Here is a 14,952-nt window from a genome sequence, read left to right as displayed (position 1 = left end):
CAAAAACTTGATAGAAATAGATCAACACTTCACATTGATCGTATGAGTAAGCGAGTGTAGTAAGAGTTTGATGGCTTCCATATTGACTTGTTCCGAGAAAGATTTACAATTTTACATTCACATAAAAAAAATCCAAAAAAATCGGGAAGCCGTTGGATTTCCACTTGCCTGGTCTCAGAGAAGTACCCGCAATGGCAACCAGGGTTAAGTGGCTTTACTACAAACTATCAAAAATATCGATCGGTTTTCGTCTGTCAGTTTAGCACTATACAATATATACATGTACACACACAAACATACATGCAATGTGTGTGAGTATGCATAGTTTGTCAGTTTAACGCCACACAGTTAATGATATGTACAATGATTCCACTTGAGAGGTTATAGTTGATATCAAACAGTGTATTACTGGTATTTTAAGGAAAGCAAAGCTGAAGTAGGGGCGATTTACATTTAGAAAAGCAATAAAAGCAGACAGCGAAACCATTATTATTTAGTTCATTCAAAACAATTGTGATTAACTGAAAACAAAATGAAAAATGTCCCATAAACGTGTGAAATTGTTGCTTGTTCAAAGATTGCATTCAATTGAGAATTTTTATGAAATAAAACTTATGAATCTAACAAACACCAATTACTGCAAGTAAGTAATAACAAAAGGAATGGAAAGAGGAAGAAAGACAGGGAGTGGGAACCCTTGTGTTTGTAGTAAAACGCTTCCGTATATAGAAAAGGTTTTATAGAGAAAAATACTTGGAATTCAACAGCGACCATAAGTCTCTGCCTTATATGTGTGTGTGTGTGTGTGTGTATATATATATCACACGTTATTGGTGTTTTAAATAGTAATAACTACAACATATACATACAGTAAAACTATATACAAATCTGTATTTAGTGAAGTGTTAAAATGCATACTTAAACTGTTAATATTTAACGATTTCACTCACGTCATTAGAAAATGCATGAACATTACAACTACTCAAAACCCTGTCCTTAAATGAATAAAAAAAAAAGTGGCGGAGTGAAAGAAAGTTGGTATCTAGTGAAATAATAAATGAGAATTAGAGATAATTTAAGATTATCTGAAAACTTGACAATGTCTGAATCAACAGTGTAGAAATCGCATTGATTTTTCTAATGGATGTCTATCATCTCAGTGCTGTTTGATTTATTTATTCATTACGCCACACAATATATCATCAACAGTAGTTATTGGGAGAAAACAAGATTAAATATATTTATCTACGTTGGTGTTTTAACACAAGTAGAGAGGATGAGTGGTGATTGAACGAGGGTACCTGTATCTTGTTAAATATACACACACACAAACAGGAACTAAATATAAAATGAAAATGCTCGATTCCTCTCTACAACTAATAGTTTTAGTAGGAAGGAAGGAAATCAATTCCGCTGTATATTCCAAAATATTTGATTAAAAAAAAAAAAAAAAAAAAAGAAACAACCAAAACGTTGAATGGAGTCCGACACTTCGATGGAGTTTTTTTAAAACTCGGGCACGATGACATATTGCGAGTATTAATATTTTCAAGGTGAAGAAAGAAATAGGCAAACAACGTTAATAATTATCGGAGATGAGGAGAAAATGAGAGAAAATATTTTTTAGGGAAGCATATTATATAAACATATATATATATATATATATATATATATATATATATATATATATATATATATATATATATATATATATATACACACACACAAACACACGTATATACGCCACTTCATAGACTAATAATGGATAGGTAAAGATAAAAGGGTAAAGATGTGTGAAAAAGAAGGGTGGAGGGTATTTATTTAGGATTTACCATTGAATAAATACTTGTTGGTGACCTTCGAATAAAAATCAAAGAATTTCGTCGAAAGAAAAGGAGAAGCGAATGTAATAATAAGGGTTTGTTAAATAATTCGGCCACAGAATAAAGCAATAAAAAAATGACTTAACGATTCTTTCGACCGGCAACACAAGATAATAATTTATATATATATATATATATATATATATATATCCGGTGTGGGGGGGGGGTCTCTCTCTCTCTCTCTCCCCATATTTAACCCCCAGAAGACTTTTAACACCACTGACAACATATTATTGGCAGTAAAAATAAATCAGTGAGAAACGTTATTTACCATATCAGCCGTGTCACCTCAAATAAAAGATCTGTGTCTTTCTGTCACCCGCTGTCCAAAATATAGATATACACGTCGGTGAATGCGGCAGATTTATCGTGGCAAACCCTTCAAGGCCAGCACTGTCATCTTGCACCTCTTATGCGGAAATACTTATTACGCAGGTCAAAAACAACACGGAAGTAGCTGACTGGACGCAAAGGCGACTTTCACTGGCTTTCTTCTACGGAAATCTTTACTTGATAAAACATTGTAGGCAAAGGAGTTATGGAGTATTTTGTCTTTGATCATTAATGATACATTTCAATTACTTAGTGATATTTCTATGTGATATATACTACATTCAATATTACATATTTATATAATAAGTATATTTATAGTGAATGTTTACTTTTTATATCGCTTATGTTGAACCATATTTTTATTTTCTTCTTCCCTCGCCACCGCAATTCAGTCAGTAATTCATTTACGAAGGTTTCGATTCTCTTGATATTATGTCATTTACATTTATTATATTTACATCGTACTCTGCTTTATGCCGTTGCTCGAACAAAATCGTCATTCTTCTTTAATTTATCTCACTAAATTAATAATTATATTTTTTTCGATGTTAAAAACATTTTTTCCTCAAAATTATTCAAATAGGATATTGAATTTTTTGGACTATGATTAAGAGAATATCAATTTATAACGTTACTACGTGTGTGCTCACTAATGAAGTAGACTTACAACTAAAGGCGTTCCAGCTTTGACAATCCGGCTTTAGTATATCTAGAGCTACATTATCCAATGCGACCTTCGTTATTTTAAGGCTACGGCTAAGAGAAAGTTGGCTGCTATTTCTAGTCGATCGACCGTATAGAAGTTGTGTTATTTATTTATGTTTATACTAGATGGCGTCTATTTTAGTGAAAAAGGACAAGATTTACAAAAGTAAACAAGAAAATAGTTGAAATGGAAAAGAAGTGAGTAAGTAAACGAAAAAAAAAATAAAGACGAATGTACACTCGCTCATAGACTGTAACAAAGGCAATGGAGGACCCCTTCAAAATAAAATAAAAAAAAGGTTGAAGCAACCTTAAACACGGTATTACCTCGATATTACCGGGTTTTGGAGGTTGTTATGGGGAAACAAATTTGACAACAAAATTATACAAGTTAAGGTTTTAAATTTTATTTTTAATGAATTTTTAAGACAAGTGAAAAATTTGGGCAAAGCAAATTTATCTGTGTACGAATGTAGGAGAGCACACCTTGTCACTAAATACCGCTGAAACAATTACAACGAAATAGCAAAAAAACCTTTTTATTCGTTGTCAGTGAGTCAGTTGAAAATATAGAAGAGAATACCAAAGGAGACAAATATTGGAATATTTGAGAATTAAATATATTGAGAGTTTTTTCATATCCTATACCACCACTTTTTTTGTGTGTGTGTGTTCATTAGCTCCCAGTAACCTGAACATTTATCCTTAAACTTGGCTTCGAAGTGTTTGGTACAACTTGCAGGTTATTACTTGACAGGGATTGCAATGTGAATACTACATTGATTCCCAAAACAATACCTTGGTCAACTCCAAATGGGGAGCCACAGTACACGTATGTTAATTACTGCTCTGACTTGGGCTATTTCTCTGTAGAGTATGGATGTTCTGTCTTGGAGAGATTAACCCATGCTAAGAAAATTGATCCAACATTGAACAACACCTACCACCTGATCACTGGTTGCATGCAACGCATCAACATGTCCTCACTAGCATCGCCCTTACTGTTATGAAATGGAAAGTGGCCTCTTGAGCCAAAATGACAAGGGCTACTAGTGATGTATGCCACCTACTCCATAAATGCCAACTCCAGGCCCAACAACTGAAGTCAAGAAGCTTCCTCAGCTTGTGGTGAACATGGCTCAAATGAGTGGGCTTACTCCTAGCATGCACTTGTAGGTAGGGGAATACAGCTGGGAGGTGGTACCTAACCTTAGTAGTAAATGTAATCATGGATTTGTGGTGTGCATTGATATGGTAATGTCCTCTTAGAACATTTCTATATTTTTTAGGAAGAAAGATAGTGTCCATGGCCTGTTACAGGGCTCTGAGATGAGTGATGAAGTACCCAAAATGGAAACTGTTGTAGTGAAAATGGTACACTCTTTTCCCCATGACAAAGTAGTATGATACAGCCACTATAAAGTCAGTCAGTCATTGTAGGAGGTCAGAAGTAGTAGAGTCTTTTTGGAATTTGAGTTGTCGATGACGTAGAGTTTTTATGTGAGTTGCAAAGTTGAGTATTTTTTGTTGTAAAATTGAGTGTCAATCATTGGTGTTAATTGTTGATATTGTTTGTGTTTTTTTGTGTCTTCCCGTTGTGGAAAATGGAGAAAGCACCGGTAGGTAGCCAAAGTTATGCGGCCGCGACTGGAAAAGGAACAGAGGAAGGAAAGCTGGAAATAATCGAAATTAAGGTTGATCCGAAGAAGATGAAGGAATGTGAGAAGTTGCTGGCGAGGGTCGGAAACACGCTGACGTTAACACTGCCTGTGGAACTGACAGAAGGTGTAAGAAAGAGAACTGTGGTTTTTAAAACCATGAAGGTGGCAACTATAAGGATAGAGCTTGCGACAGTTGAGGCGATCGAGGAGTGCCTGAAAGGTATCAGAAAGCAAGCAACTTTTGTAACTAGAGGAAAAAAGTATGCCACTGTGGAGGTACAATTTGCAACAGAAATAGAAGCAATTAAGAACTCTACGGAAGCTATACGATCGGAGGAATGGGTGCTGTTGCCGTCGTACTGTGGCAAACGTGTGGCCAGAGTGCGAATAGGCAAACTACCCCCAGAACTAGATGAAGCATGGCTCATGACAGCAATAAAGTACAACATGAAGGAAGAGGCCAAGATATTGAAGGCCACAAGAACAAAGAGTGTGGATTATTGGGGATATGGAATCGAACTGACTATCCAGGCAACAGTGGAAGACCTTAATAGAATTGACGAGGAGATAGCGCTACCTGACGACCAAAAATTAAGAGTGAAAGTGGAGGGCAGGCCGCCTACATGTTTTGCATGTGGCGAGAAAGGCCACATGAAGGCGAGATGCCCGCAGAGAGAACCAACAGAAAAACAGGAAGACACGAACCAGGTAGTACAGACAGAGACAGAAGAAAATACAACGGAGGAGGGATTTACGGTAATGGAAAGAAAACGAAGGAGGAGTGGAAGAACAAACTCACCACCAGAGAAACAGAAAAAGAAGAAAGAAGAAGTGGAAAAGGAAGCTGTAACCAGAGGGAATGCAGATGAAGAGGTGACAGAGAAAGAAAGAGAGAAGGCAACTACTAAACAGGTGGATTTACAAGAGGAGGGAACAGCGATAATGACTCCGGTTTCCCCAGCGAAGGAAAAGGTTTCGAGAGTTGAAACATCTGACGATGAATGGGATAAGTGGTATGGAGTTCGAGAAGGAAATACATCAGTAACAGAAGAAGAAGAGAAAAAATCAAGAAGATGGAAAAACAATTGGAATTTTGTAACTTACTAAAAAAATAAGGAGACAGAGAAGAAAATTCTTAAATTCAAGCACATTATAAGAATTAAGTTACCAACAGATGTCTATTCTGAAAATGTGAAGGCCATTGTGGTCGATAGGGTCACATACGAGAAACTAAAAGACATGTGCGGAAACAAAATTGATCCGCCCGGAGTAGCGGTGATGTTCGATGAGCTGCCACCAGTGATCGAACTCAGGGATTTGGAACCGTTTATGAGGTATTAAAAAAAAAAAAAAAAAAGAACGAAAAAAAAGTAAGTGTTTTTTTGTTATAAATATAATTTTTAAAAAAAGGAGAGAAAAAACAGATAATTAAGAATTACACAGAAAAAGTGAACGATGGTAAATTGTTTATATAAACAATTCAAATGGTACTACATGGTTATGGGGCCCATGCAGCCATTTCATTTCTTCATTATATAACATCTCATTGTCATTCGGTTTATGTTTTGTGTCCCCATTGTGGTGTTGTGTCTGTCCTTGTAGTGTCCCCATCTGTGTTGTGGCCATAGTGCCAAATAAAGAAAACAGTAGTAGAGTTGTATGAGTTCTCAGTTGGAGTCAGTGTTAATTACGTGATATATATATGAGTTTGAGTTACTGTGAAGGTAGACATTTCAAAGTCATTGTCTTGTGGAGCTATCAGTGATAGCATGATTGACAAGTCAAAGATAATAAGATGTAGTATACCATATTTGTGGCAACAAGAATATTACGGTACAACATATTAGTGGCGACAAGAATATTACAGTATGGACAACAACATACAAGTGGATGAGGATCCACATTATCACTGTAGTGACGAGGATATAAACAGTTCACAAGAAAAGAAACAATTCACGCGATTGATGTTGAAAAATTTTTCATGTGGAGAAATTAAAAACTCAACAGAAGAGTAACAAACATTTTTGTTGTATAATTTTACAAAAAATCCATAAAATTATGGGAAACATTTTAGAGGGCTTAGCTAAGTTGCAAAAACAGCAACAGCAACAACAACTCAAAGAACAACAATAAATGTTACAGCAACAAATACTACAACTAATGAAGTTGGTAACAAAATTTGAAATTAAGTTTTCACCAGACAATGTAGAAAATTCAAGAAATAAACTTAAATATGACCTGGAAGAAGGAATCACTTTCGAAGATTTGAACAAATTTTCTAAAAAGAATGCCAAGACTGGACGGACGAAATGAAAATGTCTAATGCTGAGGAAACTGGTGACGATAGAGCATGAGAAATACTTTAACTTTATAATACCTAAAAAAGTTTCTGACATAAATTTCACAAACACAGCTGACATTTTATGCAGGATGTTTAGTGAAAAAACATTGTTGTTGAACACACATTGGAAATGTTTGAACACTGAGGAAAGCGATGATGAAGGCTTTACCTCATATGTGGGTAGAGTGAACAGAGAGAGTGAGAGATTTAAACTAGATGGAAATGAACCAGGATATAACTCTCCAGAAACTGTCAGAAGAGTGCGATATAATATTAAAAGTAAGGCATGACTGCACAGCTCCAACGGTTTATGTAAAGAAAAAATAATACATTAACAGTGTGTGCAGACTCTTTAACTGGATTAAATGACTATTTACTTGAACACAACTATCCATTACCAAGCCCAGAAGAAGTGTTCTCAAAACTAAATGGAGGGAAAATTTTCTTGAAGTTAGACCTCTCAGAGGCCTATCTACAAATAGAAGTAGAGGAAGACTGCACACACCTTTTAACAATCAACATACACCATAGATTGTATAAATTCAAGTGGTTTCCTTTTGGAGTAAAAGCGGAACCTGCCATATTCCAACAAGTGATGGACGCAATGTTAAATGATTGTGACTTCGCTATTGCTTATCTCAATGATATGTTGATAAAGAGTGAATCAGTAGAACAACATGTCGAACATATTAAAAAAAGTGTTCGGAAAAATAAATGAATACGAGTTTAGACTAACAGAGGAAAAGTAAATTTTTGATGAGAAAAATCAAATATTTGGGGTAAGTAATTGATGAAAGTGGATGAAGGCCAGACCCATCAAGGGCAACAACAATATGGAATATGCCTCCCCTAACAAACATCAAATTGTTACAAGCATTTTTAGGCTTGGTAAACTACTATCAAATACATGTCCCAAAGATACACAACACAAAGGCTCCACTAAATGTACTGTTAAAAAAGGATGCCAGATAGTTTTGGTCAGAAAAATGCCAGAAGGCATTTGAGGAACTATAAAGCATGTTAACTTCAGACTTGTCACTTACATACTTCAATCTGAAAGTTGGAAACGATACTGGCAACAGATACTAGTGAGTACAAGGTAGGTGCCATACTCCTACACAAATGTGAAGATGGCAGCCAAAAGGCCATAGCTCAAGTGTCAAGAACGCTATTGCTAGTAGAAAAAAATTATAGCCAAATTGAAAAAGAGACATTGGCAATTATACCTGGCATAAAAAAGTTCCACAGGTTGATACATGGTAGATGGTTTAAACTACATACAGACCATCACCCATTGCTAACAATTTATGGATCCAAGAAAGGAATCCCAGTACATACAGCAAACAGGTTGCAGTGATGGGGCACCATACTACTAAACTATGACTACGCAATGGAATATTTACCTTCAAAAAAGCTAGGACATGCTGACAGCCTATCCAGGTTTATACCCAGAAATAGCAAACCATTCAAGGACACAGTAATAGCAGCCCTAAGAGCCAAAATGGAAATTAAATACATAATGTGAAACATTGTAAGAGAGTTACTAATAACTCTGAAGGAGATAAAGCAACATGTGCCAAAAGACAAATTCATTAATGAAAAAAATTATCTCTGTGGTCAGCGAAAGAAAATAAAAAAAGATTTGGTAATAAAAATCTAGAGGTTAACATATATTCAACATGTAATGGCGTACTGATGTATAGCCAAAGTGTAGAAAAAAAAACTAAAAAGGGAGATGTAGTGAAAATGGCACACCCTTTCTCCCGTGACAAAGTGGCATGACAGGCCACTATAAAGTCAGACAGTCAGTCATTTTAGGAGGTCGATAGTAGTAGAGTCATTGTAGGAGTTCTCAGTTGGAGTCAGTGTCAGTTATGTGATATATAAAAGTTTGAGTTACTGTCAATGTAGATGTTTCAAAGTCATTGTCTTGTGGAGCTATCAGTGATAGCATGATTAACAAGTCAAAGATAATAAGACATGGAATACTGCCACAACATATTAGTGGCAACAAGAATATTACAGTACAGACAACAACATACAAGTGAACAAGGATACACTTTATAACAGAGACCTGGTCAAGACACTTGCAACAGTGTAGGCTCTGCTAAAGGAGTTAAACCAGCAATGGATTAAGTCTATCACCTATGTAGTTCATAGTGGGATTTGATCTCAGAATACAAACAGTCAGAATAAATGCCACAATTTTATCAACCCTGAATGGATAGAAAGGCAAAGTTGACCTCAGAGAGCAGAGCGTCAGAAGAAATCCCATGAAGTTTTCTGTCTAATATCACTGTGCAACAAATTTCAGGTTAAAAAAAAGTACAAGTTAAGTAAGACTTATTTCTGGGTCAAAAAATTGTCCTGATTCTGATTCTGACATTTATTTCTCCAGATTAGGTACCATTTTCCTATACCATGAACCATATGTTTTATAATATACTGCATAATATTGCGTATTGAACACAACATTGCAAATACTGAAAGTTACAAAAAACAAAACAAAAATTTAGTTGGTATAACAAAATATATCTTGGTTATGAATTAAAAACACACCTGTCAGTTTAAACAACTTTTGTCCTTCTAAGCCTCTTGTGTGGAGTGTGATCTTTTTTTATACCCTAGCAGTTGTCTTCCAACATGCCAGGGTTCCATTTTCCTTTGAACCGTCACTCCATCACTGAAATATCCTGATGGAATCTTTCGCCATGTTCATCACTCACATCACCAAGATTTTCCGCAAAAAATTAAAATGAGAGCGAAGCACATGAACTTTTAGAGACATGTTACATTCCCTATCATGATAATGACTCAGCAGATCATTCACAACTTGCACATAGTCTTCTGAACGATGGTTGCCCAGGAAGTTATCGCAAACTTTCTTGAATGACTCAGAAGCAAGCTTCTCTTTTCTCTTAAGATGTGTGATAAAGGTTTCATCAAGTACAATATTTTGAATTTGGGGACCTATGAAGAAACCTTCTTTAATTTAACTTGACTCAGGGAAGGGAACTTTTTTGCAAGATATGCAAATGCGGAGGACTCCTTGTCCAAGTTTTTCACAAATTGCTTAAACAAACCAAGTTTAATATGTAAAGGTGGTACAAAAATTCTATCACTTTTCCTAAGTGGTTTGTGCATGGTGCTGTGTTTTCCTTGCTCAATTTTATCTCGGATCGGCCAATCCTTGCGTACATAATGTTCAGCTCTTGCTCTGGAATTCCATAAGCACAGGAAGCAGCAACATTTTAGTATAGCCAAGCTGAAGGTCAGTAAGCATGGCCACAACCTTAAAATCTGCACAAATATGCCAAGTATGGTCATCATACTCTATGCTTGTTAGAATTGCTTTCAGATTTTCATATGATTCGTTCATGGTTGTGCTATAAGCTATGAGAACAGAAGGTAGAGTGTTACCATTGTGTAGCAGAACAGCTTTGATACTGTCCTTGGATGCAACTATGAAAAGTCGCCAGTTGGTTTTATCATATGGTATTTCCAGTTGCTCAAAAAGTTCAGTGATGTCATTACAAAAGCATAAGTCATCCTTATGAATAAGGTGAATAATGCAAGTAGATCCTCTTTATGCTTTCTGTACAGTGTTTCCTTCACTCCTTTCTCAAGAAGATGACGTTCTTGAAGCCTTGATGCCAGAAACTCACTTTTCTCTTTGGTTAAATAGAGATCCCTGCACAAGTCATTTAGAGCCTCTTGAGAAAATGGTATTGGTTTATTCTCGCTTTCTGGATCATTGGGCTCCACACATTCACCACTGGAATGTTCATCAGCACTGCTGGAAATCTGCATTTCTTGATCTGGAGGTTTGGGCACAAGTAAATTTTCTGAGTGCTCTACTGGGCGCATTGCTGATTGCAAATTTGGGTAAACAATGTGTTTCTTTTTCTTTGCTGTAGTACAGCCTGTAAAGTCATGGTGACAGAAATAGTAATCATTAGAATGATCTTTCTGCTCACGCCAAATCATTGGCACACCAAACTTCATGTGAACATTTTTTCCTGCATACCAGGCACTCAATGTTTTCACACATGCAAGGCAACACACATGAGGAGCCGGTGACTTATCCTGGTCTCCTAAGTAACAATTGAAGTATGCCTTGTATATTTTCTTGATATGGTGTGTAAAACTGCGCTTTTCTTTAGCAAAAGTCAATTCCCCACAGATATAACAGAATCTGTTTGGATCATTTTTGCACTGTCTTGCACTCATTGTTGAGAACAAATAAGATCTGAAAGATAAAAAATAACATTAAACACAAGCTTTGAATCACATTGTAGGTGTTACTAAGACGGATCTCTAGCCCTGGGTTAAAACCCATTTTACAATGCGGTAGAGAATTATATTTAATAATAATGACAAAAAGGGATTACAGAGACAATTCTGTAGAAACCATGCCTAATTCAACAAAAAGAAGGCCAGAAATGGATTTACCATGTCATTTTTCATATAAAAATGGCCACAGATCTCTTGTACTTTTTTGAATGTTGCACAGTGTATTCTAATAACTTGATTTCAATGCAAACCTTATGCATTATATAACCTGTCCTGGTCCAGTAATGGTTTTTGCATTGTGTTGCACTTGTGTAAAATGCTACTGAGGTTGACTTTGCCTTTTATCTTTTCTGGGTTGATAAAAAATGACTAGTCAATTTTTTGTGCTACTGGTATTGACTAAACGCTTTCTTCAAAATTGCTAGTCTTATGCCTAAATCAGAAAGAATTATTGTTGTTATTAGGGCAGTAAGCTAGATGGATTGTTAGTGCATAGGACAAAATGCTTAGTGGGATTTCTTTTGGCTCCATACATTCTACATTCAAATACTGCCAAAGTTAGCTTTACCTTTCACTCTTTTGGTGGTGGTAGTGGGGAGTCAATAAAACAATATACCAGTAAAATACTGGAGTCGATGTAATTGTCTTACTCCTACCCCTAAAATTGCTGGTGTTGTACGAAAATTTGAAACAGAATTGTTAGCACACCAGACAAAATGCACAGAGGTATTTTGTCCTTAAATTCTGAGTTCAAATGCTGCCAAGGTCAATTTTGCCATTCATCTTTTTGGGGGCGATAAAATAAATACCTGTCAAGTACTGGCATTGATGAAATTGACAAGCACCCCCACCTCACAAAAAAAAAAAAAAAAAATTCAGGCCTTGTGCCTTTAGTAGAAAGGATTATTATTATTATTATTGTTATTTTCTCTTTATCACAGGTTTTGTTGGAGCTCCTGAAGTCTTGCATGTGTAGCGAGCCGTGTCAAGGAGGCAAACCTTTTGTAACAGTTCTACTGGGCACTCTATTCCAATTTCCTTTATATTCCTCTTGATGCCTTATTATTATTATTATTATTATTAAGAAGATGGTGAGCTGGCAGAACTGGTAGTATGCTGGACAAAATGCTTAGTGACATTTTGTCCATCTTTATACTCTGAGTCCAAATTCTACCAAGGTTAACTTTGCCTTTCAGGATTGATAAAATAAGTACCAGTCAAGTACTGGAGTTCATGTAATTAACTTCCTCCATTCCTCAAAAACTGCTGGCCCTGTGCCAAAGTTTGAAACTGTAATTATTACCTCCACCTTAGCGAAGGCAGAGGTATTGTTTTGAGTCGTGTTTGTTTGTCCAGGGACAAGATATCTCAAGAATCACTGGATGGATTCAGATGAAACTTTCAGGGATGTTTGGCCTCAAGACTGACAGGAACTGATTAGATTTTGGGATCAATCCAGTGCCGGATAAGGATTCTAGATTATCGGTTATATTTACTTTACATGATTATGATCTTACGTTGACTTTCAAGTTTTTCTTAATTATCTCCCTTTAGTCTGTTTCCAAAGTTTTATTTTCATTTCTCTATTATTAATTTTACTCATGTCTCTATCTTACTAGAAACTGATGGATAAAGAAATCAAACTACATAGACAAACAACAGCAAACCTGTTCAGAAATTAAATAACACTAACATATTTTTATAATATATATATATTATATATTATACATACATATTAACACTTTACAGTATACTTACATATATACATACATCTATACATTGATCTAAAACAACAGGAATACTAAAGGAAGGCTGGAGTTTAAGAGAAGAGAAAACCAAAAGGTCTCATACTGTTCATATAAAAATTCCTGAGTAGAACTAATTATTATTACCTCTGCCTTTGAAACTATTTTGAATGGTGAATTTGTTAACTTTGGCTTGTATTAGATAAGGATAAACTATTTATTACTGTTACTAAATTTTCTACAGCCACCTTCACATTCCATGACTACCATTGGGATCGATCAGGGCACAAGTATTCTAGATTATTTTTCCATTTTTTTTTTAACTTAATTTTTTAGAGCAGTCAGGTTCATTTTTAGTGTTCTCATTTGTGAGAGCAGTCAAGCTTATTTCAGATATTCTTATTCTAAAAATCATCTCTGGCTAATCGTTGAGAGAACATTGGTATTGCCTTGGCAGAAGTTTGTGCTCACTGAGTGCTCTTGTTATTATTGATTAATTCTCAGAACGTTTGGTCTTGTTTGTTCTGGTAGATTTTGTGAGAGTGGACAGCAACCTGCTGTCAGAGGTCTCTCTTCTGCACATTACAAGCTTCGATATTTGGTTGTTGATTATTGTGGGAGACATTCAACATCCAAGTACCAATCTCAAAATCCTAGCTGTCCTCTGCAGAGTAGTTTTTTGGGCTTGCTCTGTTCTCAGTTCCAATTTCTCTGACATATTTTTCGAACATGGTTGTTAGTGCTCCGAGTATCCCTACTACTACTACTGGGATAATAGACCCTCTCCTCATAGTCCACATTTTTGCAATTTCATTTTTTAGTAGTCTGTACTTTTAAATCTTTTCTAGTTCTTTGTCACTTATGCATGCATCTCCAGGTATTGCAATATCTATGATCTTGGTTTCCTTTATCTATCACAACAATATCTGGTCTCCAAGCCTTGATTAGGGAGTCATTTATTATTATTATTATTATTATTATTATTATTATTATTATTATTATTGTTATTGTTATTTCCCGATTGATTTGCATTTTATTTCATCTTCTGACCGGATCTTAACCAGACACCCAAGGCATGTATTAGATGGAAAAAAAAACTTCCTGAGAATGAGAGCAGTTGATGTCAACACAATTTTTTGAGTCTCATAGATTGTTGGTTTCCCAGGGATCTGGTCAAAAATTTGTCAGTGCCTTTCTTGATCATTCCCAAGGCACCTACTACAACAGGAATGATTTTAGGTTTTAATTGCCATGTCCTAGATATGTCAATTTCAAGGTCACTATATTTCAACAGTTTTTCAAATTCATTTGCTGAGATGTTTCTATCAGTAGGCACTGTCTTATCATTTAACAGACATGACTTTTGTCTTAGGTCTTTGACGAAGATGTCTGATCTGTTAGCATTTATTTGCCTGTCTGCATGCATCCCATAATCCCATAGGATGGTAACATTCTCACCCTCAGTGACTGACTGTGGATGGTGTTCATACCAGTTACTAAGATGCAGGATATCATAGTGATGGCATATGCTCCAGTGTAAGTATTGATCAATTCGATCATACCTGGTTTTATATTCTGTAGGGGCAAGGACTGAGCAACCGGCAACAATGTAGTCAATACTCTGAAGTTAGTCATTGCAGTGCCTACACTTTGTGTCTACTTCATTGTGTGTGACACAAGCTTGATGGTTCTGGGTGAGGAGACTCTGATCTTGTGCTGCTAGAATAAATACTTGTTTCAGCTTTCAAACCAACACACTGCAGCCACTGATGGCTTCTTCTTATATCTACATCAGCTTCCCCAGCTCATTTGGGGTATTGCCCATGCAATGGTTCTTCTTGCCACAGTCTCGATATTTCCTTCAAGCTTTCTTGTTTGGCTTTTGTTTTACACTTTTTTACTGCCTTAGTGGGTGGTGTGTCCTCCTTATCATCGTCATAGGTTTTGTCTGTATTTATATGCCTTCTTTGAGATTGAGTGCAGTTTCTTAC

General features: G+C 35.8%; 1 protein-coding gene across 1 annotated transcript; it reads left to right on the top strand.

Moving 5' to 3' along the window:
* The first annotated feature begins 2,081 nt into the window (after positions 1-2,081).
* On the top strand, positions 2,082-6,245 carry LOC149133730 (uncharacterized). Its single transcript, XM_089358644.1, has 2 exons — positions 2,082-3,123; positions 4,532-6,245. The coding sequence occupies exon 2, from the start codon at positions 4,631-4,633 to the stop codon at positions 5,687-5,689; it is 1,059 nt and encodes a 352-aa protein (XP_089214770.1). The 5' UTR covers positions 2,082-3,123; positions 4,532-4,630; the 3' UTR covers positions 5,690-6,245.
* The last annotated feature ends 8,707 nt before the right edge of the window (positions 6,246-14,952 follow it).

This window comes from Octopus bimaculoides, chromosome 10, assembly GCF_046866305.1.
Source record: "Octopus bimaculoides isolate indiv1 chromosome 10, ASM4686630v1, whole genome shotgun sequence".
NCBI classification, from domain to species: Eukaryota; Metazoa; Mollusca; class Cephalopoda; order Octopoda; family Octopodidae; genus Octopus; species Octopus bimaculoides.
This window is presented reverse-complemented; position numbering and strand designations above follow the sequence as displayed.